Below are 27,000 nucleotides of genomic sequence, written 5' to 3' on the forward strand. Positions count from 1 at the left end.
CCCAATCGGCACCCTATTCACCTACATATTGCACTACAGGTCACATAGGGCTGGTCAAAGAAAGGCCCCATAGGGCCCTGGTTAAGAAAAGGCCCCATAGGGCCCTGGTTAAGAAAAGGTCCCATAGGGCCCTGGTTAAGAGTAGTTCACTATGTGAGAATAGGGTGCCATTTTTGGACTTAGACATTGACTTATGTTTTCTGCAACTGACCACACCACTCTGGTTAGAGAGGGGAGGAGGAGGGAGGAGAGGAAGGGAGAGGAGAGGAGAGGAAGGGAGAGGGGAGGAGGAGAGGAAGGGAGAGGAGAGGAAGGGAGAGGAGAGGAGGAGGGGAGGGGAGGAGGGGAGGGGAGGGGGAGAGGAGGAGACGAGGAGGGGAGAGGAAGAGGGAGGAGAGGAGAGGAGGGGAGGGGAGGGGGGAGAGGAGAAGGGGAGGAGGGGAGGGGAGGAGGGGAGGGGAGGGGGGAGAGGAGAGGAGAGGAAGGGAGGAGGAGAGGAAGGGAGAGGAAGGGAGAAGAGAGGAAGGGAGAGGAGAGGAGGAGGGGAGGGGAGGAGGGGAGGGGAGGGGGAGAGGAGGAGATGAGGAGGAGGGAGGAGAGGATGAGAGGGGAGGGGAGGGGGGAGAGGAGAAGGGGAGGAGGGGAGAGGAGGAGGAGAAGAGGAGGGGAGGGGAGAGGAGAGGGGGGATGGGGAGAGGGGAGAGGAGAGGGGGGGGGGAGAGGGGGGAGAGGAGAGGCTGTTGGCCAATGTGTTAATTTCTACCGCTGGAAAAGCCAAGGTTATGTGGTATGGGAACTCCATGCATTCTTGTACTGCAGCGCCTGGGTTCTGGTTAGATCATACTTGAATGCAGCTCCTCCGTGGTTATTAACCCACTCATGACCGAATGCTTGTGGCAGTAGTCAGCTGATCTAGATGCTTCTGACCTCATTGCAGGTGCCTCGACTTAGTCAGGATTAGACTGAAACGTGAATTGCAATGATCCTCGGCCTGCGTTCCAAATGGTATACTATTCCCAGTAGTGCACTATATAGGAGATAGAGCTCCATTTAGGATGCATCCTGGATGATGAATGATGGATGATCACCCTGGATGATGGATGATCACCCTGGATGATGAATGATGGATGATCACCCTGGATGATGAATGATGGATGATCACCCTGGATGATGGATGATGTATGATCACCCTGGATGATGAATGATCACCCTGGATGATGGATGATGTATGATCACCCTGGATGATGGATGATCACCCTGGATGATGGATGATCACCCTGGATGATGGATGATCACCCTGGACGATGAAGTACCTATCTTGGATATTAACCCATCCTGAAGTCTCTTACATAAAGTCATCATGATCTGTTCCAGACATTTACACTATAATGAATAATACCAATCCCTTCTACCTCCCTACCACAGAGCCAGGCTAACATTTGGCTAATGATATCTAATGATAGCTAATGATAGCTAATGATAGCTAATGATATCTAATGATATCTAATGATAACTAATGATATCTAATGATAGCTAATGATATCTAATGATATCTAATGATAGCTAGCTAACGACTGTCATAGCCTCAGATTCATTGACCATGTTGTTGGGGGTTCTTTCCCCTCTTCATTGATATACGGTAGTCTGGTCGCAGAACGGTTTGCGCCGTCTTGACAACTCATACATGGCAATACAAACAGGTCTGGGATCAGGCTTAAATTTGGTAATGAATATTATGGAAATGTTTAGTCATAGTGAACACGAGAGGCTGGTTTCTGAACGCTGGGCCTGCCAGAGGAAGGGAGCATGCACATCAAGCCTGATGAGGCCGTTAGAAGAAGGAGAAATGAAAGCGGTGGGCTGAGATCCTGTTTTCTCTTCTCACACGTTTCTATGAGTTGAATGACTCAATATGAACAGCAGCAGAGCAGATAAGAGCAGAGAACAGCACTACACTACACTGTCCTACACGACACTACACTACACTGTCCTACACTACACTGCACTACACTGCACTACACTACACTGTCCTACACTGCCCTACACTACACTGTCCTACAGTACACTACACTGTCCTACACTACACTGTCCTACACTACACTGTCCTACACTACACTACACTGTCCTACATTACACTACACTGCCCTACACTACACTACACTGTCCTACACTACACTGTCCTACACTACACTACACTGTCCTACATTACACTACACTGCCCTACACTACACTACACTGTCCTACAGTACACTACACTGTCCTACACTACACTACACTGTCCTACACTACACTACACTGTCCTACACTACACTACACTGTCCTACATTACACTACACTACACTGCCCTACACTACACTACACTGTCCTACATTACACTACACTGTCCTACACTACACTACACTGTCCTACATTACACTACACTGCCCTACACTACACTACACTGCCCTACACTACACTACACTGTCCTACACTACACTACACTGCCCTACACTACACTACACTGTCCTACATTACACTACACTACACTGCCCTACACTACACTACACTGCCCTACACTACACTACACTGTCCTACACTACACTACACTGCCCTACACTACACTACACTGTCCTACATTACACTACACTACACTGCCCTACACAACACTACACTGTCCTACAGTACACTACACTGCCCTACACTACACTACACTACACTGTCCTACACTACACTGTCCTACACTGCACTACACTGTCCTACACTACACTACACTGTCCTACACTACACTACACTGTCCTACACTAAACTACACTACACTGTCCTACACTACACTGTCCTACACTACACTACACTGTCCTACATTACACTACACTGTCCTACACTACACTACACTGTCCTACACTACACTGCCCTACACTACACTACACTGTCCTACATTACACTACACTGTCCTACACTACACTGTCCTACATTACACTACACTAGACTCTCCTACACTACACTACACTGTCCTACAGTACACTACACTGTCCTAAACTACACTACACTGTCCTACATTACACTACACTGTCCTACATTACACTACACTGTCCTACACTACACTACACTGTCCTACACTACACTACACTACACTGTCCTACATTACACTACACTGTCCTACACTACACTGTCCTACACTACACTGTCCTACATTACACTACACTGCCCTACACTACACTACACTGTCCTACATTACACTACACTAGACTGTCCTACACTACACTACACTGTCCTACAGTACACTACACTGTCCTACACTACACTACACTGTCCTACATTACACTACACTGTCCTACAATACACTACACTGTCCTACACTACACTGTCCTACACTACACTACACTACACTGTCCTACACTACACTACACTACACTGCCCTACACTACACTGTCCTACACTACACTACACTGTCCTACACTACACTACACTGTCCTACACTACACTACACTACACTGTCCTACACTACACTGTCCTACACTACACTACACTGTCCTACATTACACTACACTGTCCTACACTGCACTACACTGTCCTACATTACACTACACTGTCCTACATTACACTACACTGTCCTACACTACACTGTCCTACACTACACTACACTGTCCTACACTACACTACACTACACTGTCCTACATTACACTGTCCTACACTACACTACACTGTCCTACACTACACTACACTGTCCTACACTGCACTACACTGTCCTACACTGCACTACACTGTCCTACACTACACTACACTGTCCTACATTACACTACACTGTCCTACAATACACTACACTGTCCTACACTACACTGTCCTACACTACACTACACTACACTGTCCTACACTACACTACACTGCCCTACACTACACTGTCCTACATTACACTACACTGCCCTACACTATACTACACTGTCCTACATTACACTACACTGCACTACACTACACTACACTGCCCTACACTACACTGTCCTACATTACACTACACTGCCCTACACTACACTACACTGTCCTACATTAGACTACACTACACTACACTGCCCTACATTACACTACACTACACTACACTACACTACACTGCCCTACACTACACTACACTGCCCTACACTACACTGTCCTACATTACACTACACTGCCCTACACTACACTACACTGTCCTACATTACACTACACTGCACTACACTACACTGTCCTACATTACACTACACTGCACTACACTACACTACACTGTCCTACATTACGCTGTCCTACATTACACTACACTGCACTACACTACACTACACTGTCCTACACTACACTACACTGTCCTACATTACACTACACTGCACTACACTACACTACACTACACTGCCCTACACTACACTGTCCTACATTACACTACACTGCCCTACACTACACTGTCCTACACTACACTACACTGTCCTACATTACACTACACTGTCCTACATTACACTACACTGCACTACACTACACTACACTGTCCTACACTACACTACACTGTCCTACATTACACTACACTGTCCTACATTACACTACACTGCCCTAGACTACACTACACTGTCCTACATTACACTACACTGTCCTACATTACACTACACTGCACTACACTACACTACACTGTCCTACACTACACTACACTGTCCTACATTACACTACACTGTCCTACATTACACTACACTGTCCTACATGACACTACACTGTCCTACACTACACTACACTGTCCTACATTACACTACACTGTCCTACATTACACTACACTGTCCTACACTGCACTACACTGTCCTACATTACACTACACTGTCCTACACTACACTACACTGTCCTACATTACACTACACTGTCCTACATTACACTACACTGTCCTACATTACACTATACTGTCCTACACTACACTACACTGTCCTACACTACACTGTCCTACACTACACTACACTGTCCTCCACTACACTACACTACACTGTCCTACACTACACTGTCCTACACTACACTACACTGTCCTACATTACACTACACTGTCCTACATTACACTATACTGTCCTACACTACACTGTCCTTCACTACACTGTTCTACATTACACTACACTGTCCTCCACTACACTACACTACACTGTCCTACACTACACTACACTGTCCTACATTACACTACACTGTCCTACACTACACTACACTGTCCTACACTACACTGTTCTACATTACACTACACTGTCCTCCACTACACTACACTACACTGTCCTACATTACACTACACTGTCCTACATTACACTACACTGCCCCACACTACACTACACTGCCCTACACTACACTGTCCTACATTACACTACACTGTCCTACATTACACTACACTGTCCTACACTACACTGTCCTACATTACACTACACTGTCCTACACTACACTGTCCTACACTACACTACACTGTCCTACACTACACTGTCCTACAGTACACTGTCCTACAGTACACTACACTTTCCTACACTACACTACACTGTCCTACACTACACTACACTACACTACACTACACTGTCCTACACTACACTACACTGTCCTACACTACACTATACTGTCATACACTACACTGTCCTACATTACACTACACTGCCCTACATTACACTACACTGCCCTACACTACACTACACTGTCCTACACTACACTGTCCTACACTACACTACACTGTCCTACACTACACTGTCCTACATTACACTACACTGCCCTACACTACACTGTCCTACATTACACTACACTGCCCTACACTACACTACACTACACTGTCCTACACTACACTGTCATACATTACACTACACTGTCCTTCCTACACTACACTGTCCTCCACTACACTGTCCTACACTACACTACACTACACTGTCCTACACTACACTACACTGTCCTCCACTACACTGTCCTACACTACACTACACTACACTGTCCTACACTACACTACACAGTCCTACACTACACTACACTGTCCTACACTACACAATGATCTATTTAACCAATAAGATCAGAGGGGGTGGTGGGTGGTGGTATATGGCCAATATACCACGGCTAAGGGCTGTTAGGCACGATGCAACGTGGCGTACAGCCCTTAACTGTGGTATGTTGGTCATATACCACCAACCCCCCCAAGGTGCCTTATTGCTGTTATAAACCGGTTACCAAGGTAATAAGAGCAGTAAACAAGTAATTTGTGTATACACTATTCAGGACTCGAACGACACAATTTATATCAATCTTGACATACAAGTTGACATACAAGTTGGAGCAAGACAACAGTGTATAAATCTATTACACTTGGAGCAAGACAACAGTGTATACATCTATTACACTTGGAGCAAGACAACAGTGTATAAATCTATTACACTTGGAGCAAGACAACAGTGTATAAATCTATTACACTTGGAGCAAGACAACAGTGTATAAATCTATTACACTTGGAGCAAGACAACAGTGTATAAATCTATTACACTTGGAGCAAGACAACAGTGTATAAATCTATTACACTTGGAGCAAGACAACAGTGTATAAATCTATTACACTTGGAGCAAGACAACAGTGTATAAATCTATTACACTTGGAGCAAGACAACAGTGTATAAATCTATTACACTTGGAGCAAGACAACAGTGTATAAATCTATTACACTTGGAGCAAGACAACAGTGTATAAATCTATTACACTTGGAGCAAGACAACAGTGTATACATCTATTACACTTGGAGCAAGACAACAGTGTATAAATCTATTACACTTGGAGCAAGACAAGACAACAGTGTATAAATCTATTACACTTGGAGCAAGACAACAGTGTATAAATCTATTACACTTGGAGCAAGACAACAGTGTATAAATCTATTACACTTGGAGCAAGACAAGACAACAGTGTATAAATCTATTACACTTGGAGCAAGACAACAGTGTATCAATCTATTACACGTGGAGCAAGACAAGACAACAGTGTATAAATCTATTACACTTGGAGCAAGACAACGGTGTATAAATCTATTACACTTGGAGCAAGACAACAGTGCTGGACGAATGACATTTAATGACCACTTTTATTTTCGTGTCAAATCGCCATTTGGCAAGCCATCCCTTATGGGATTAATTGACACGTAAACAAACATTACAATAAGTCACTATGGTAATTAAATGATCATGGAAGTCTGCTGGGGGGAGGGCGGTGCAGGGTTCTGTTTCAGCCCAGCACTAACACACCTGATTCAACATCAAAACCTATTGAGCTGATAACCCAGTAGATCAGGGATCACAGCGAGGTTGGCCCACTGCTGGTATGGAGTTGTTTTTTTGTTCATCTGAAACGATGCTTTAGTAGTAATAACCTATATGTTACTACTCAATGATCTATTTAACCAATAAGATCAGAGGGGATTGGTGGTATATGGCCAATATACCACGGCTAAGGGCTGTTAGGCACGATGCAACATGGCGTACAGCCCTTAACTGTGGTATGTTGGTCATATACCACCAACCCCCCCCAAGGTGCCTTATTGCTGTTATAAACCGGTTACCAAGGTAATAAGAGCAGTAAACAAGTCATTTGTGTATACACTATTCAGGACTCGAACGGCACAATTTATATCAATCTTGACATACAAGTTATCGTACAAGTTATCATACAAGTTATCGTACAAGTTATCGTACAAGTTATCGTACAAGTTATCATACAAGTTATCATACAAGTTATCGTACAAGTTATCATATTTGTAAATTTTGTAGAGAAGTGTTGATTCATTGAAATGAAGTGTTTAAACTTGTTTTAAATGTTAAACTATTCATTCAAGATGAACTAGTGCCAATGTTGACTAATTACAGTGGTTCTGTCTGTATTTTTTTTTTAAATTGAACCTTTATTTAACTAGGCAAGTCAGTTTAAGAACAAATTCTTATTTTCAACGACGGCCCAGGAACAGTGGGTTAACTGTCTTGTTCAGGGGGCAGATTTGTACCTTGTCAGCTCGGGGATTCGATCCAGAAACCTTTTGGTTACTGGCCCAACGCTCTGACCACTAGGCTACCCTGCTGCCCTAAAAGACAGATATTGTTGTATTCTCAAAACAACATTTTCATTTTGTCTAGTTGTAAAATGAGAAATCTATTTGATTTGATTGTCACTCTTTCTCAGTATATCAGCTATCTGAACTCATTCTGTTGCTCATCATATAGCATGCATCACCAATGAGGCATTATGTACATGTTGAGCTAATGTTGTCAATTTAAAGTTTTATCAGTAGACAAAGTATTCCAGATTCCAGATTTTGTACATTCCTTTTAAGTTCTGACATATAAAATGGTTTAGTACAAATCCAACCCTTGCAATTTAGGTACGGTATGAAAATAAGGAGATGACAATTAGGCTACAGGAGATGAGCATTCCAGTTAACATATATTATGAGGTAAATGTTATTTTATTATTTTTTTTTAGCAATGTTGCTTGCAAAAAGGTTGCAGTTGTTCCCATAGTAGATAGTAGACCAGGGGTATTCAACTCTGACCCTACCAGGTCCGGAGCCTGATGGTTCTCTGTTCTACCTGATCATTAATTACATCCACCTGATGTCCCAGGTCTAAATCAGTCCCTGATTAGAGGGGAATCACCCACCTGGTGTCCCAGGTCTAAATCAGTCCCTGATTAGAGGGGAATCACCCACCTGGTGTCCCAGGTCTAAATCAGTCCCTGATTAGAGGGGAATCACCCACCTGGTGTCCCAGGTCTAAATCAGTCCCTGATTAGAGGGGAACATGTTTTTTTTTAAAGGAGTGGAAATCACTTCGAGGTCCAGAGTTGAGGGGAGATTTCTTTTTTGTACTTATTTAATTTAACCTTTAAATTAACTTGGCAAGTCAGTTACGAACAAATTCTTATCTTCAATGACAGCCAAGGAACAGTGGGTTAACTGCCTTGTTCAGGGTAAGAACGACACATTTTTACCTTGTCAGCTCGGGGATTCGCTCTAACCACAACGCTCTAACCACTAGGCTACCTGCCGCCCCAGATAGACAGTGCATGGTTGCTCTATGTCGGCCTACAACTGACCCTGTATAAGCTAGATACTGGGCTCACAGTCAAACCTTTTTAAGTCAATACTATGCTGTTTTTATTAAGATGTTGGCTTTTATAACTGTGAGGTAAAATTGAACTAGCTAGTAGCTAACAGTAGCTAGTTGTACCTAAGTAGTTTACAAGATTAGCTGACTTTTCTCAAAACGACCCTCGTTGTGACTAGCTGCTTCCTGTCCCTGGTGCCGTTCCTTATTACACTGTAGCTCCTACGACACTCATTTGGTGTCCCAAGCAAAAGGCATTTTATTGGTTCGACGTGTTGTGAGGTTGAGTTCCCAACCTTTCTTCAGCTGATGTCTGCCATGGGAAGCGACGAGGATAATCAACGTGAGGTACAGACTGACCAGGTGAATCCAGGTGAAAGATATGATCCCTTAATGATGTCACTTGTTAAATCCACTTCAGTCAGTGTCGATGAAACGGGAGGAGACGGGGTTAAATAATGATTTTTATGCCTTGAGACAATTGAGAAATGGATTGAGTATGTGCGCCATTCAGAGGGTGAATGGGCAAGACCAAATATTGGAATGTCTTTGAACGAGGTATGGGAGTATGTGCCTGGCATATTGGTTTGAGTGTGTCAAGAACTGCAATGCTGCTGGGTTTTTCAACAGTTTCCCGTGTGTATCAAGAAAGGCCCACCACCCAAAGGACACGCAACCAATTTAACAAATCTGTGGGAAGCATTGGAGTCACCATGGGCCAGCATCCCTGTGGAATTCTTTCCACACCTTGTAGAGTTCATGCCCTGACGACTGGTACATGTGCCTGACTGCACACACACTTACGTACACAGGCAGACAGACAGACAGACAGGCAGGCAGGCAGGCAGGCAGGCAGGCAGACAGGCACACAGGCAGGCACGCTCACGCACACACATACACACACCCACGTGTCATATTTGATTGATCTTGTGCGTGTGCTCGCAGGACAGGACCTGCCTTGAGTGCAGTTCTATTTCCTAACTAATACATGCCATTTCCTCTCCCACCCGGACTGTGCTGTGTGTTTGGCTTCTCCTGAGGCCACTTCCACTAGGCAGTGCTCTGCTCGACCCTGCCCTGTTCTGCTCTGCCCTGCTCTACCCTGCTCTGCCCTGCTCTACCCTGTTCTGCTCTACCCTGTTCTGCTCTGCCCTGTTCTGCTCTGTCCTGTTCTGCTCTACCCTGTTCTGCTCTGCTCGACCCTGTTCTGCTCTACCCTGTTCTGCTCTGCCATGCTCTACCCTTTTCTGTTCTACCCTGTTCTGCTCTACTCTGTTCTGCTCAACCCTGTTCTGCTCGACCCTGCCCTGTTCTGCTCTGCCATGCTCTACCCTTTTCTGCTCGACCCTGTTCTGCTCTACCCTGTTCTGCTCGACCCTGTTCTGCTCGACCCTGTTCTGTTCTACCCTGTTCTGCTCAACCCTGTTCTGCTCTACCCTGTTCTGCTCTGCCCTGTTCTGCTCTACCCTGGTCTGCTCTACCCTGTTCTGCTCTGCCATGCTCTACCCTTTTCTGTTCTACCCTGTTCTGCTCTACCCTGTTCTGCTCGACCCTGTTCTGCTCGACCCTGTTCTGCTCGACCCTGTTCTGTTCTACCCTGTTCTGCTCGACCCTGTTCTGCTCTACCCTGTTCTGTTCTACCCTGTTCTGTTCTACCCTGTTCTGCTCTGCCCTGTTCTACTCTGCTCTACCCTGTTCTGCTCTACCCTGTTCTACTCTGCTCTTCCCTGTTCTGCGCTACCCTGCTCTGTGTGGCTGTCTTTGTCTGTCTGGTCTGGGTACAGTACGTCTGCTGTGTGTGTGTGCGCTAGCGAGCGAGCGTGTGTGTGTATGTGCCAGCTGGCTGTTCTGCTTGACTGCAAGAACACAGAGAGGGTGTTGCATCATCAAACACTGAACGCTGATCCTGGTTAGCAGGCTGAGAAAGAGGAAAGAGGAGGAAATATGGTAGTTAATCAGACTACAGTAATCCAGCTGGTCTAGGGGTGGTAGTCTGACTACAGTAGGCCAGCTGGTCTAGGGGTGGTAGTCTGACTACAGTAGGCCAGCTGGTCTAGGGGTGGTAGTCTGACTACAGTAAGCCAGCTGGTCTAGGGGTGGTAGTCTGACTACAGTAGGCCAGCTGGTCTAGGGGTGGTAGTCTGACTACAGTAGGCCAGCTGGTCTAGGGGTGGTAGTCTGACTACAGTAGGCCAGCTGGTCTAGGGGTGGTAGTCTGACTACAGTAGGCCAGCTGGTCTAGGGGTGGTAGTCTGTCAGACTACAGTAAGCCAGCTGGTCTAGGGGTGGTAGTCTGACTACAGTAGGCCAGCTGGTTTAGGGGTGGTAGTCTGTCAGACTACAGTAGGCCAGCTGGTCTAGGGGTGGTAGTCTGTCAGACTACAGTAAGCCAGCTGGTCTAGGGGTGGTAGTCTGACTACAGTAGGCCAGCTGGTTTAGGGGTGGTAGTCTGTCAGACTACAGTAGGCCAGCTGGTCTAGGGGTGGTAGTCTGTCAGACTACAGTAAGCCAGCTGGTCTAGGGGTGGTAGTCTGTCAGACTACAGTAGGCCAGCTGGTCTAGGTAGCTGGATGTCTAGGGGTGCTAGTCTGTCAGACTACAGTAGGCCAGCTGGTTTAGGGGTGGTAGTCTGTCATACTACAGTAAGCCAGCTGGTTTAGGGGTGGTAGTCTGTCAGACTACAGTAAGCCAGCTGGTTTAGGGGTGCTAGTCTGTCAGACTACAGTAGGCCAGCTGGTCTAGGGGTGGTAGTCCCTCAGACTACAGTAAGCCAGCTGGTCTAGGTAGCTGTATGTCTAGGGGTGGTAGTCTGTCAGACTACAGTAAGCCAGCTGGTTTAGGGGTGGTAGTCTGTCAGACTACAGTAAGCCAGCTGGTCTAGGGGTGGTAGTCTGTCAGACTACAGTAAGCCAGCTGGTCTAGGGGTGGTAGTCTGTCAGACTACAGTAGGCCAGCTGGTCTAGGGGTGGTAGTCTTTCAGACTACAGTAAGCCAGTTGGTCTAGGGGTGGTCGTCTGTCAGACTACTGTAAGCCAGCTGGTCTAGGGGTGGTAGTCTGTCAGACTACAGTAAGCCAGCTGGTCTAGGGGTGATAGTCTGTCAGACTACAGTAAGCCAGCTGGTCTAGGTAGCTGTATGTCTAGGGGTGGTAGTCTGTCAGACTACAGTAGGCCAGCTGGTCTAGGGGTGGTAGTCTGTCAGACTACAGTAAGCCAGCTGGTCTAGGGGTGGTAGTTTGTCAGACTACAGTAAGCCAGCTGGTTTAGGGGTGGTAGTCTGTCAGACTACAGTAAGCCAGCTGGTCTAGGGGTGGTAGTCTGTCAGACTACAGTAGGCCAGCTGGTCTAGGGGTGGTAGTCTGTCAGACTACAGTAAGCCAGCTGGTCTAGGGGTGGTAGTCTGTCAGACTACAGTACGCCAGCTGGTCTAGGGGTGGTAGTCTGTCAGACTACAGTAAGCCAGCTGGTCTAGGGGTGGTAGTCTGTCAGACTACAGTACGCCAGCTGGTCTAGGGGTGGTAGTCTGTCAGACTACAGTAAGCCAGCTGGTCTAGGGGTGGTAGTCTGTCAGACTACAGTAAGTCAGCTGGTCTAGGTAGCTGTATGTCTAGTGGTGGTAGTCTGTCAGACTACAGTAGGCCAGCTGGTCTAGGGGTGGTAGTCTGTCAGACTACAGTAAGCCAGCTGGTCTAGGGGTGGTAGTCTGTCAGACTACAGTAAGCCAGCTGGTTTAGGGGTGCTAGTCTGTCAGACTACAGTAGGCCAGCTGGTCTAGGGATGGTAGTCCCTCAGACTACAGTAAGCCAGCTGGTTTAGGGGTGGTAGTCTGTCAGACTACAGTAAGCCAACTGGTCTAGGGGTGGTAGTCTGTCAGACTACAGTAAGCCAGCTGGTCTAGGGGTGGTAGTCTGTCAGACTACAGTAAGCCAACTGGTCTAGGGGTGGTAGTCTGTCAGACTACAGTAAGCCAGCTGGTCTAGGGGTGGTAGTCTGTCAGACTACAGTAAGCCAACTGGTCTAGGGGTGGTAGTCTGTCAGACTACAGTAAGCCAGCTGGTCTAGGGGTGATATTCTGTCAGACTACAGTAAGCCAGCTGGTCTAGGGGTGGTAGTCTGTCAGACTACAGTAAGCCAGCTGGTCTAGGGGTGGTAGTCTGTCAGACTACAGTAAGCCAGCTGGTCTAGGGGTGATATTCTATCAGACTACAGTAAGCCAACTGGTCTAGGGGTGGTAGTCTGTCAGACTACAGTAAGCCAACTGGTCTAGGGGTGGTAGTCTGTCAGACTACAGTAAGCCAACTGGTCTAGGGGTGGTAGTCTGTCAGACTACAGTAAGCCAGCTGGTCTAGGGGTGGTAGTCTGTCAGACTACAGTAAGCCAACTGGTCTAGAGGTGTTAGTCTGTCAGACTACAGTAAGCCAGCTGGTCTAGGGGTGGTAGTCTGTCAGACTACAGTAAGCCTGCTGGTCTAGGGGTGATAGTCTGTCAGACTACAGTAAGCCAGCTGGTCTAGGGGTGGTAGTCTGTCAGACTACAGTAAACCAGCTGGTGTAGGGGTGATATTCTGTCAGACTACAGTAAGCCAGCTGGTCTAGGGGTGGTAATCTGTCAGACTACAGTAAGCCAGCTGGTCTAGGGGTGGTAGTCTGTCAGACTACAGTAAGCCAGCTGGTCTAGGGGTGGTAGTCTGTCAGACTACAGTAAGCCAGCTGGTCTAGGGGTGGTAGTCTGTCAGACTACAGTAAGCCAGCTGGTCTAGGGGTGGTAGTCTGTCAGACTACAGTAAGCCAGCTGGTCTAGGGGTGGTAGTCTGTCAGACTACTCTTTCTCTCTGTCTCTCTTTCTGTCTTTTTAAAATTTAGCTAAGAAAGGAACCACAGTCTTCCAGTATAGTCAGTCAGGGACAGGTCCTGGGTCCCAAATGCCACCCTATCTCTATATAGTGCACAATTTGACCAGGGCTCTATGGTCCCTACTTCTGACCAGGGCCCTATGGCCCCTACTTCTGACCAGGTCCCTATGGTCCCTACTTCTGACCAGAGCTCTATGGCCCCTACTTCTGACCAGGGCCCTATGGCCCCTACTTCTGACCAGGGCCCTATGGCCCCTACTTCGATACGGAATAGGGTGCTCTTTGGGACGTAGCCAGGGAGTCAGCTGGTCAGCTCCACAGTCAGCATACAGTCAGCTGTCCTGTCCTGTCCTTCTCACCTCACAATACGCGTCTTTGTTGGCTTAGGCTGAGATGAGGGCTTTGCACAAAGGGGCCATAACCTGTTGATTCACTGCTTGATACTGAACATACTGGTGGTGTGTATCGGAGACGAGGTGCATGTGAATTAGCATGGCCCGCTGTATGGGAAGTAAATACAGACAGTAGGATCTCAGATGAGCTGTTCCATGAGCAACATTTGCTTTGTTTTTGACCATCAGGAGTCTCGGTTCTAACATGTCATTAGAGAAATGTCTTCATTGTCCATCCACTTCCCTTCAGGCTGGTTTGTACAGGTTTTATTTCTCTCATGTTTCTCCGAGACACTCTGTCTCTCTCTGTCTCTCTCTCTGTCTCTCTCTCTGTCTCTCTGTCTCTCTCACTGTCTCTCTGTCTCTCTCTGTGTCTCTGTCTCTCTCTCTCTCACTCTCTCTCACTCTGTCTCTCTCTTTCACTCTCTCTCTGTCTCTCTCTCTCTCTCTCTCTGTGTCTCTCTCTAACTCTGTCTCTCTCTCTGTTTCTCTGTCTCTCTGTCTCTCTCTCACTCACTCTGTCTCTCTCTGTCTCTCTCTCTGTCTCTGTCTCTCTCTCACTTTGTCTCTCTCTCACTCTCTCTCTCTCTGTCTCTTTCTCTGTCTCTCTGTCTCTCTCTCTCTCTGTCTCTCTCTCTCTCTCTCTCTCTCTCTCTGTCTCTCTGTCTCTCTCTCTGTCTCTCTGTCTCTCTCTCTCTCTGTCTCTCTGTCTCTCTGTCTCTGATTGCAATAAGAAGTCCTGTGGTCAAACTCTTGATTTTATTTTATTGCATACCAACCCTCTCTTTGTTTTGTTCAGTGATTGTGGGCAAATCAATGCGATACATGATTAATCACAGCCTGGACATGGAGATACTAGTGTAGATTAACATTCCAGTGTAGAATTCAGCAAAATCCAGTCTGTCAATTCCGTTAAATGGCTGTCTGTGGAGGATATTGGACAATAGCTTTTAAACTGTGTGGGAAAGGAATATATCCTATGGTTGAAATGTTTTGGACATTAAATGAACCTCCCTTTTTCTTCTTCTCTGTGTGGTTGTTTCTGACGTGACAAATAATTACATCAGTCATTAACAGGATGATTTTAATCTTAACCTCTCTCCTCTCTCTCTCCCTTCCTTTACCCTCTCTCTCCCTTCTCTCTCCTCTCTCTCCCTTCCTTTCCCTTCTCTCTCCTCTCTCTCTCCGTTCCTTTCCCTTCTCTCTCCTCTCTCTCTCCCTTATCTCTCCTCTCTCTCTCCCTTCCTTTACCCTCTCTCTCCCTTCCTTTCCCTCTCTCTCTCTCCCTTCTCTCTCCTCTCTCTCTCCGTTCCTTTCCCTTCTCTCTCCTCTCTCTCCCTTCTCTCTCCTCTCTCTCTCCCTTCCTTTACCTTCTCTCTCCCTTCCTTTCCCTCTCTCTCTCTCCCTTCTCTCTCCTCTCTCTCTCCGTTCCTTTCCTTTCCCTTCTCTCTCTCCTCTCTCTCTCCCTTCCTTTCCCTCTCTCTCTCCTCTCTCTCTCCCTTCCTTCCCCTCTCTCTCTCCGCTCCTTTCCTTTCTCTCTCCTCTCTCTCTCTCCCTTCCGTCCTCTCCTCTCTCCCGTCCTCTCCTCTCTCCCTTCCTCTCCTCTCTGTCTCCACAGCGGTGGCGTACGGTAGCTGGGTCTGACATGATGCCCGGTCAGATCCCTGACCCTTCCCTGACGGCCGGCTCCTTGCCCAGCCTGGGCCTGCTGGCCGGCATATCTGCCACCACGCTCACCGACCAGCTCAAACTGGCACAGGACTTCAGGAACCTGGGTGCCATGTTGTCACCGCTGCATATCCTGGGACGGCTGGGCAAGAGGCCGCTCACTGCTATCAAGGGAGAGGTGAGGAGGAGGAGGAGGTGGAGGAAGAGAAGGATGAAGAGGAGGAACGGTGGTGGATGTTGATATTTTCGAGGGATGCCATGTTTTTTTATTTTTTATGATCGACTGATGTTTAGATGTTGTCAGCCTGTCTAACGTTTAGCTCCACCAAGTGGCCAATTTCAGAAGTAGTTTAGATGTTGTCAGCCTGTCTAACGTTTAGCTCCACCAAGTGGCCAATTTCAGAAGTAGTTTAGATGTTACACAACTTAAAGGTCCAATGCAGCCATTTTTATCTTAATATCAAATCCTTTCTGGGGAGCAATTAAGTACCTTACTGTGATTGTTTTCAATTAAAATGGTAAAACAAAAGAAACAGAACTTGCTTCTTAGCAAAGAGCCATTTCTCAAGCAAGAATAAGCAAGGACTGTCTGGGAGTGGTCTGAGTGGGGAGGTGAAAACTGAAAACTAGCTGTTATTGGAAGAGAGGTTTGGAACTCCCTTTCTTATTGGTCTATTACCTAATTTACTACATGGTGATGTCACATACTCCATCTCACCAAACTTTTCAAACTGCTCTCACACTAAAAGGGCATTTTACACAATTTCACAATATTATTCCAACCTCATAGTGTGGAAATATATAAATAGACAGTGGGGCAAAAAAGTATTTAGTCAGCCACCAATTGTGCAAGTTCTCCCACTTAAAAAGATGAGAGAGGCCTGTAATTTTCATCATAGGTACACTTCAACTATGACAGACAAAATGAGAGAAAAAAATCCAGAAAATCACATTGTAGGATTTTTAATTAATTTATTTGCAAATTATGGTGGAAAATAAGTATTTGGTCACCTACAAACAAGCAAGATTTCTGGCTCTCACAGACCTGTAACTTCTTCTTTAAGAGGCTCCTCTGTCCTCCACTCGTTACCTGTATTAATGGCACCTGTTTGAACTTGTTATCAGTATAAAAGACACCTGTCCACAACCTCAAACAGTCACACTTCAAACTCCACTATGGCCAAGACCAAAGAGCTGTCAAAGGACACCAGAAACAAAATTGTAGACCTGCACCAGGCTGGGAAGTCTGAATCTGCAATAGGTAAGCAGCTTGGTTTGAAGAAATCAACTGTGGGAGCAATTATTAGGAAATGGAAGACATACAAGACCCCTGATAATCTCCCTCGATCTGGGGCTCCATGCAAGATCTCACCCCATGGGGTCAAAATGATCACAAGAACGGTGAGCAAAAATCCCAGAACCACACGGGGGGACCTAGTGAATGACCTGCAGAGAGCTGGGACCAAAGTAACAAAGCCTACCATCAGCAAGGGCATTGAAGATGAAACGTGGCTGGGTCTTTCAGCATGACAATGATCCCAAACACACCGCCCGGGCAACGAAGCAGTGGCTTCGTAAGAAGCATTTCAAGGTCCTGGAGTGGCCTAGCCAGTCTCCAGATCTCAACCCCATAGAAATAGAAAGTCTGTGTTGCCCAGCAACAGCCTCAAAACGTCACTGCTCTAGAGGAGAGCTGCATGGAGGACTGGGCCAAAATACCAGCAACAGTGTGTGAAAACCTTGTGAAGACTTACAGAAAACGTTTGACCTCTGTCATTGCCAACAAAGGGTATATAACAAAGTATTGAGAAACTTTTGTTATTGACCAAATACTTATTTTCCACCAAAATTTGCAAATAAATTCATAAAAAATCCTACAATGTGATTTTCCGGATTTTTTCCCCTCATTTTGTCTGTCATAGTTGAAGTGTACCTATGATGAACATTACAGGCCTCATCTTTTTAAGTGGGAGAACTTGCACAATTGGTGGCTGACTAAATACTTTTTTGCTCCACTGTATATAAAACACAGGAAATCCTGTTTTTGACTCTACTGGGCCTTTAATCATTTCAATCTGGGTTCTCTGAAACTATTCACTGTTGCCTCCAAGATGGCAAGCACAGGTATGAAGCTGAGACGTTGTTACTTGAAATTCACAATAAAACAAACTAGGAGTGAAACACCACTGCATCAGGAGTATAAAATGCAGGAAAGATAGAACCCAAGGTTGGAATAACTATATTTAATAATATGCAGGCCTTGAATAAGGTCACCATTAGCTAATCACAATACTTCCTTCTCCTTGCAGATGGACGAGGACGATGAGAGGAGGAGACGGAGGAGAGATAAGAACAAAGTGGCAGCAGCACGATGTCGGAACAAGAAGAAGGAGAGAACAGACTTCCTCCAAAGGGTCAGTCTCTTTTCTTTTTCAAAATGGCGGCAGAGTTCTTTATGTATACTCTGGTGTTCTTTATGTATACTCTGGTGTTCTTTATGTGTACTCTGGTGTTCTTTATGTATACTCTGGTGTTCTTTATGTATACTCTGGTGTTCTTTATGTATACTCTGGTGTTCTTTATGTATACTCTGGTGTTCTTTATGTATACTCGGGTGTTCTTTATGTGAACTCTGGTGTTCTTTATGTATACTCTGGTGTTCTTTATGTATACTCTGGTGTTCTTTATGTATAGTCTGGTGTTCTTTATGTATACTCTGGTGTTCTTTATGTATACTCTGGTGTTCTTTATGTATACTCTGGTGTTCTTTATGTGTACTATATACTCTGGTGTTCTTTATGTATTCTCTGGTGTTCTTTATGTATACACTGGTGTTCTTTATGTGTACTCTGGTGTTCTTTATGTGTACTCTGGTGTTCTTTATGTGTACTCTGGTGTTCTTTATGTCTACTCTGGTGTTCTTTATGTCTACTCTGGTGTTCTTTATGTATACTCTGGTGTTCTTTATGTGTACTATATACTCTGGTGTTCTTTATGTATTCTCTGGTGTTCTTTATGTATACTCTGGTGTTCTTTATGTGTACTCTGGTGTTCTTTATGTGTACTCTGGTGTTCTTTATGTGTACTCTGGTGTTCTTTATGTATACTCTGGTGTTCTTTATGTGTACTCTGGTGTTCTTTATGTGTATTCTGGTGTTCTTTATGTGTACTCTGGTGTTCTTTATGTGTACTCTGGTGTTCTTTATGTGTACTCTGGTGTTCTTTATGTGTACTCTGGTGTTCTTTATGTGTACTCTGGTGTTCTTTATGTGTACTCTGGTGTTCTTTATGTGTACTATATACTCTGGTGTTCTTTATGTATACTCTGGTGTTCTTTATGTATACTCTGGTGTTCTTTATGTATACTATATACTCTGGTGTTCTTTATGTGTACTCTGGTGTTCTTTATGTGTACTCTGGTGTTCTTTATGTGTACTTTGGTGTTCTTTATGTGTACTCTGGTGTTCTTTATGTGTACTCTGGTGTTCTTTATGTATTCTCTGGTGTTCTTTATGTATACTCTGGTGTTCTTTATGTATACTCTGGTGTTCTTTATGTATACTCTGGTGTTATTTATGTATACTATATACTCTGGTGTTCTTTATGTGTACTCTGGTGTTCTTTATGTGTACTCTGGTGTTCTTTATGTGTACTTTATGTGTACTCTGGTGTTCTTTATGTGTACTATATATGTGTACTTTATGTGTACTATATACTCTGGTGTTCTTTATGTATACTCTGGTGTTCTTTATGTGTACTATATACTCTGGTGTTCTTTATGTATACTCTGGTGTTCTTTATGTGTACTATATACTCTGGTGTTCTTTATGTATACTCTGGTGTTCTTTATGTGTACTATATACTCTGGTGTTCTTTATGTATACACTGGTGTTCTTTATGTGTACTATATACTCTGGTGTTCTTTATGTATACTCTGGTGTTCTTTATGTGTACTATATACTCTGGTGTTCTTTATGTATACTATTTACTCTGGTGTTCTTTATGTATACTATTTACTCTGGTGTTCTTTATGTGTACTCTGGTGTTCTTTACTTATACTCTGGTGTTCTTTATGTATACTCTGGTGTTCTTTATGTATACTCTGGTGTTCTTTATGTATACACTGGTGTTCTTTATATATACTATTTACTCTGGTGTTCTTTGCAAATTGGCTGTAGAATCTAGAATAGATTGTATGGTTACTTCTAAATCATTTGTGAAGAATCTATGTCGTGTTTATAAAGACGTGATGAGTGCTCTCTGTCAGGCATTCACGTCATAGTCAAGGTTGGGAAGGTTACTTTCTAAATGTAATCCAATACAGTTACTAGTTACCTGTCAAATTCTAAATCGGTAACATAACTTTTGGATTACCCAAAGTAATCTGATTACTTTCAGATACTTTTAAATTACTTTCAAGAAGGATTAGAAGAAGACACAAAATGTATATTACCAATTGAACAACATTTATTGCAGGATAAATCAATTGTATCGTGTACATAGCTGTCCATAAATATATGTAACATTTTACTTCATGGGTTATGTAGACTTATTCTAATCCATTGCTTTCTACTACAGATAATAATATGATCAGGCTATATCTTTACATTTAAAAAACAAAGTCTGTCAGATTTCTAGTCATTCTAATGAATTTAATACTCCTTCGATCTTCAAGAATAGGACTTGGAAATATGGAAATATAGATTAGCTTGAGCATAAATAGCCAACTCTGTTGTTTTATGATTGTGTTGTCATGGAGGACTGATTGGGCTCATTGCGTCCAGTTTGAAAAATGAACTCTGGTCTTGGAATGGCATATTGTGAGCACTACTGAAAAATGCTATTTGCATGTTGCATTTTCTATAAGTCTATTGTTTACTTTTTTTGTTGGTGACTCTTTAAACATCTTGATCATTTGCATCTGTCTAAGTCTGTCAAAAGTGTGCATGTGTCTGTTAGGTGTATGGATTTTCAATAAAAGTCCCACTCGTGGTCTTCTCAAATGAAACTTGTTTTTTGACAGTATGGAGCCCTAATAGCACAGAGGAGTTTAGAAGGGAGGAACTCCCTCAAACTTTAATTCCATAGGCTGGGATCCACATAATGCAGCTGTTATTCTATAGGCTGGGATCCACATAATGCAGCTGTTATTCTATAGGCTGGGATCCACATAATGCAGCTGTTATTCTATAGGCTGGGATCCACATAATGCAGCTGTTATTCTATAGGCTGGGATCCACATAATGCAGCTGTTATTCTATAGGCTGGGATCCACATAATGCAGCTGTTATTCTATAGGCTGGGATCCACATAATGCAGCTGTTATTCTATAGGCTGGGATCCACATAATGCAGCTGTTATTCTATAGGCTGGGATCCACATAATGCAGCTGTTATTCTATAGGCTGGGATCCACACTATGCAGCTGTTATTCTATAGGCTGGGATCCACACTATGCAGCTGTTATTCTATAGGCTGGGATCCACACTATGCAGCTGTTATTCTATAGGCTGGGATCCACACTATGCAGCTGTTATTCTATAGGCTGGGATCCACACTATGCAGCTGTTATTCTATAGGCTGGGATCCACATAATGCAGCTGTTATTCTATAGGCTGGGATCCACACTATGCAGCTGTTATTCTATAGGCTGGGATCCACACTATGCAGCTGTTATTCTATAGGCTGGGATCCACATAATGCAGCTGTTATTCTATAGGCTGGGATCTGCACTATGCAGCTGTTATTCTATAGGCTGGGATCCACACTATGCAGCTGTTATTCTATAGGCTGGGATCCACACTATGCAGCTGTTATTCTATAGGCTGGGATCCACACTATGCAGCTGTTATTCTATAGGCTGGGATCCACACTATGCAGCTGTTATTCTATAGGCTGGGATCCACATAATGCAGCTGTTATTCTATAGGCTGGGATCTGCACTATGCAGCTGTTATTCTATAGGCTGGGATCCACACTATGCAGCTGTTATTCTATAGGCTGGGATCCACACTATGCAGCTGTTATTCTATAGGCTGGGATCCACACTATGCAGCTGTTGCAAGAGCCCCTTTTTCACTGGCTGTCCACTGGTCGCAAAAACAATGAGTGATAGGCAGCTTAAACTTCTTCAATTCAACCATTACTGGGTTAAAATATACATATACTTTTGTGAACAGCCATCCACAACCCGTGAGGCGCAAAACGATAAAATGACAGAGTAGCAGTGTGATCCCCCTAAATTCTAGATATCAACAGTAATAGATAAATGACAGAGTAGTTAAATCAAGGTAAAAAAAATAATAAAATCTTGGTCCTTTTTTTTTCAACACTGATTTGAGAAAACAGAAAATTGTCAAAAGGTTTTTTTCTCTCGCAAACATCCTTTTTTTTCCTGAATTTAAAAGTAATCGTAGAAGTAATCATCTCGTTTTTCAAAAGTATGTTTCTAATGCTGTTAAAGTAATGGATGACAGTTTTAATGCTGGTAAAGTAACAGATTACAGTTCATTTAAAAAATATATATGTTATATGTAACCCCATTACACCCCAGTCCTGCTTATAGTTTGTTTAAAGTGGGACCTCGGGTCATTATAAAAGAGAAAGTGTTCTCGATGTGTTACCTGGTTAAATAAAGGCTAAATCAATGACCTAACAGTATACCCCCCTCCCCTCTCTGTCCTCCCTGTAGGAGTCGGAGCGTCTGGAGGTGGTGAACTCCGACCTAAAGGCCCAAATCGAAGAGCTGAGGATGGAGAGACAGCAGCTAATGGTGATGCTCAACCTCCACCGCCCCACCTGCATCGTCCGTACCGACAGCGTCAAGACCCCTGAGAGCGAGGCCAACCCCCTGCTCGAACTCCTGGCCGCCGAAAAGCTGGAGGCCTCTAAGTGAAACCACAGAGGGAAAGTGAAACCGAAGGGCGGGAAGGAAGGAAGGAATCCGACGGGGAGAAAAGCAACTGTCGTCAAAGATGACGAAAGATTCAAAAAAATCACCTGATGCTTTTGTTGTTGAAGCACTTATGTACTGTGTGTTGAGCGCCAAGCTGGAGACTCAAGTCTGCCTTTGCCTAAAAGACCCGGGGTTGTTAGGGTTCCGTTGCCTCGGTAAACACCTCGGTAACGTTACCCGATTGGGTTCCTGAGGGAAGAGGGAGGAGCCTAAATGCCCAACCCAGTTATCTCTGCGTCATAATAAGTGTTTTTGTTTTTGAAACCAAGTCAGTGCCACACCGTTTCCTTACTGCAACCAACCACCGTTACAATAAGGGACAGATGGAAGAAGATATATTGTGATATATTTATATATAGTGGAAACTATCGTTTCGGAAGGGGAAACACTAAGATCAATCACTATGGTGCTCTGTTTCCGGCACTTACCGACTCTTGAGACAAACAGAGGTTGTTGTTGTGATATTCTAAACATGTATACCTGTAGAGGCACACAGGTGTAGCCAGCTAGTGTACTGTATACCATGTTGAAATACACAGGTGTAGCCAGCCAGTGTACTGTATACCATGTTGAAATACACAGGTGTAGCCAGCCAGTGTACTGTATACCATGTTGAAATACACAGGTGTAGCCAGCCAGTATACTGTATACCATGTTGAAATACACAGGTGTAGTCAGCCAGTGTACTGTATACCATGTTGAAATACACAGGTGTAGTCAGCCAGTGTACTGTATACCATGTTGAAATACACAGGTGTAGTCAGCCAGTGTACTGTATACCATGTTGAAATACACAGGTGTAGTCAGCCAGTGTACTGTATACCATGTTGAAATACACAGGTGTAGTCAGCCAGTGTACTGTATACCATGTTGAAATACACAGGTGTAGTCAGCCAGTGTACTGTATACCATGTTGAAATACACAGGTGTAGTCAGCCAGTATACTGTATACCATGTTGAAATACACAGGTGTAGTCAGCCAGTATACTGTATACCATGTTGAAATACACAGGTGTAGTCAGCCAGTATACTGTATACCATGTTGAAATACACAGGTGTAGTCAGCCAGTATACTGTATACCATGTTGAAATACACAGGTGTAGTCAGCCAGTATACTGTATACCATGTTGAAATACACAGGTGTAGTCAGCCAGTATACTGTATACCATGTTGAAATACACAGGTGTAGTCAGCCAGTATACTGTATACCATGTTGAAATACACAGGTGTAGTACTATTCTAGGATTTGTTCATTACCAAGTTGGAACATATTTTTATTTCATATTATAATGCTAATTTGTGTTGTTGTTGTTGTTGTTGTATATCCTCTGCCTTGACGATGGAAGTATCCGGTTGATCCGATTCGAGGTGACGCTGGCGTCATGAAATAAAAGCACATATATATTTACTATATGAAATAATGTTTACACTCCTGTTGTTTATTAAAAATACAATTAAAAAAGGCATTGTTAATTCAAATGTCTGTATTTCAATATACTTATTTTATACCGTTTTTATAAGTGACATATATATTGTGTATGAAAAGCCTTGTAATTGTTGTAATCACTTGATGTGATTTTTGTGTATTTGACATCAGTGTCTTGTTGTATTTTTTTCAATATTAAAAGGCCCAGAGCAGTCAAAAAAAGAAGTGATACCTGTGTTTTATATATATATTTCCACACTATGAGGTTGGAATAATGTTGTTCCAAACGTCTCTGACAATATCAGCTATTTTTCAGTTTTCCCCTCCCCCACTCAGACCACTCCCAGACAGTCCTAGCAACATGAGGTATTTAGTTTATAGACCAATAAGAAAAGAGAGTTCCAAACCTCTCTACCAATAACAGCTAGTTTTCAGTTTTCCCCTCCCCAACTCAGACCACTCCCAGACAGTCCTAGCAATGTTTTGGTGGGACGGAGTTTTGGCCTTTCCATTGTGACATCACCATGAGGTATTTAGTTTATAGACCAATAAGAAAAGAGAGTTCCAATCCTCTCTGCCAATAACAGTTAGTTTTCAGTTTTCCCCTCCCCAACTCAAACCACTCCCAGACAGTCCTAGCAATGTTTTGGTGGGACGGAGTTTTGGCCTTTCCATTGTGACATCACCATGAGGTATTTAATTTATAGACCAATAAGAAAAGAGAGTTCCAAACCTCTCTGCCAATAACAGCTAGTTTTCAGTTTTCCCCTCCCCCACTCAGACCACTCCCAGACAGTCCTAGCAATGTTTTGGTGGGACGGAGTTTTGGCCTTTCCATTGTGACATCACCATGAGGTATTTAGTTTATAGACCAATAAGAAAAGAGAGTTCCAAACCTCTCTGCCAATAACAGCTAGTTTTCAGTTTTCCCCTCCCCCACTCAGACCACTCCCAGACAGTCCTAGCAGAATGATTGCTTGAGAAACTGCTCTTTGCTAAGAAGCTATTTTTTTTTCTTTCTTCTTGGACCCCGGTAAGGTACTTAAATTGTTACCCAGAAATGTTCACATGCCCCTTACTTTCCTTTCCACACGCCCAGTACTTTCACCTACTCACCAATACTCCGCTCACCATATTGGGAGGTAGCTAGCTACCTCCTTCTCTAAAAAGTTCTCTACTGGAGATTTGGATATAATGATGGGATACTCTACATGGCCAAAAGTATGTGGACACCTGCTCGTATGACTTCTCATTTCAAAATCATGGGGGCATTAATATGGAATATCCAATTCATCCCAAAGGTGTTCCCAAAGGGTTGAGGTCAGGGCTCTGTGCAGGCCAGTCAAGTTCTTCCACACCGATCACGACAAACCATTTCCGTACGGACCTTGCTTTGTGCGCGAGGGGGGCATTGTCATGCTGAAACAAGAATGTGCCTTCCTCAAACTGTTGCCACAAAGTTGGAAGTGATTGTGTGATCCACTGTGATAGATGGAATCAAACCAGGGTCTGTAGTGACACCTCTAGCACTGAGATTCAACGATTTAGACCACTGTGATAGATGGAATCAAACCAGGGTCTGTAGTGACACCTCTAGCACTGAGATTCAGCGATTTAGACCACTGTGATAGATGGAATCAAACCAGGGTCTGTAGTGACACCTCTAGCACTGAGATTCAGCGATTTAGACCACTGTGATAGATGGAATCAAACCAGGGTCTGTAGTGACACCTCTAGCACTGAGATTCAGCGATTTAGACCACTGTGATAGATGGAATCAAACCAGGGTCTGTAGTGACACCTCTAGCACTGAGATTCAGCGATTTAGACCACTGTGATAGATGGAATCAAACCAGGGTCTGTAGTGACACCTCTAGCACTGAGATTCAGCGATTTAGACCACTGTGATAGATGGAATCAAACCAGGGTCTGTAGTGACACCTCTAGCACTGAGATTCAGCGATTTAGACCACTGTGATAGATGGAATCAAACCAGGGTCTGTAGTGACACCTCTAGCACTGAGATTCAGCGATTTAGACCACTGTGATAGATGGAATCAAACCAGGGTCTGTAGTGACACCTCTAGCACTGAGATTCAGCGATTTAGACCACTGTGATAGATGGAATCAAACCAGGGTCTGTAGTGACACCTCTAGCACTGAGATTCAGCGATTTAGACCACTGTGATAGATGGAATCAAACCAGGGTCTGTAGTGACACCTCTAGCACTGAGATTCAGCGATTTAGACCACTGTGATAGATGGAATCAAACCAGGGTCTGTAGTGACACCTCTAGCACTGAGATTCAGCGATTTAGACCACTGTGATAGATGGAATCAAACCAGGGTCTGTAGTGACACCTCTAGCACTGAGATTCAGCGATTTAGACCACTGTGATAGATGGAATCAAACCAGGGTCTGTAGTGACACCTCTAGCACTGAGATTCAGCGATTTAAACCACTGTGATAGATGGAATCAAACCAGGGTCTGTAGTGACACCTCTAGCACTGAGATTCAGCGATTTAGACCACTGTGATAGATGGAATCAAATCAGGGTCTGTAGTCACACATCTAGCACTGAGATTCAGCGATTTAGACCACTGTGATAGATGGAATCAAACCAGGGTCTGTAGTGACACCTCTAG

The 27,000-nt window shown here is 44.3% G+C and overlaps 1 protein-coding gene across 4 annotated transcripts in view; it reads left to right on the plus strand.

The window, feature by feature from the left end:
- Positions 1–24,575, plus strand: part of LOC139415480 (jun dimerization protein 2-like) — a 30,261-nt gene extending 5,686 nt beyond the window's left edge. For 2 of the 4 annotated variants that reach the window (XM_071163580.1, XM_071163582.1), the window contains exons 3-6: positions 15,923–16,150; positions 18,282–18,386; positions 22,663–23,852; positions 23,939–24,575. In XM_071163580.1, the coding sequence (XP_071019681.1) occupies positions 15,950–16,150; positions 18,282–18,386; positions 22,663–22,866 (510 nt within the window). In that variant the 5' untranslated portion in view covers positions 15,923–15,949 and the 3' untranslated portion in view covers positions 22,867–23,852; positions 23,939–24,575. The remainder of the gene's footprint in view (positions 1–15,922; positions 16,151–18,281; positions 18,387–22,662; positions 23,853–23,938) is intronic. The other 2 variants (XM_071163581.1, XM_071163583.1) reach the window with 2 other exon arrangements.
- The last annotated feature ends 2,425 nt before the right edge of the window (positions 24,576–27,000 follow it).

This window comes from Oncorhynchus clarkii, chromosome 8, assembly GCF_045791955.1.
Source record: "Oncorhynchus clarkii lewisi isolate Uvic-CL-2024 chromosome 8, UVic_Ocla_1.0, whole genome shotgun sequence".
Taxonomy (NCBI): Eukaryota; Metazoa; Chordata; class Actinopteri; order Salmoniformes; family Salmonidae; genus Oncorhynchus; species Oncorhynchus clarkii.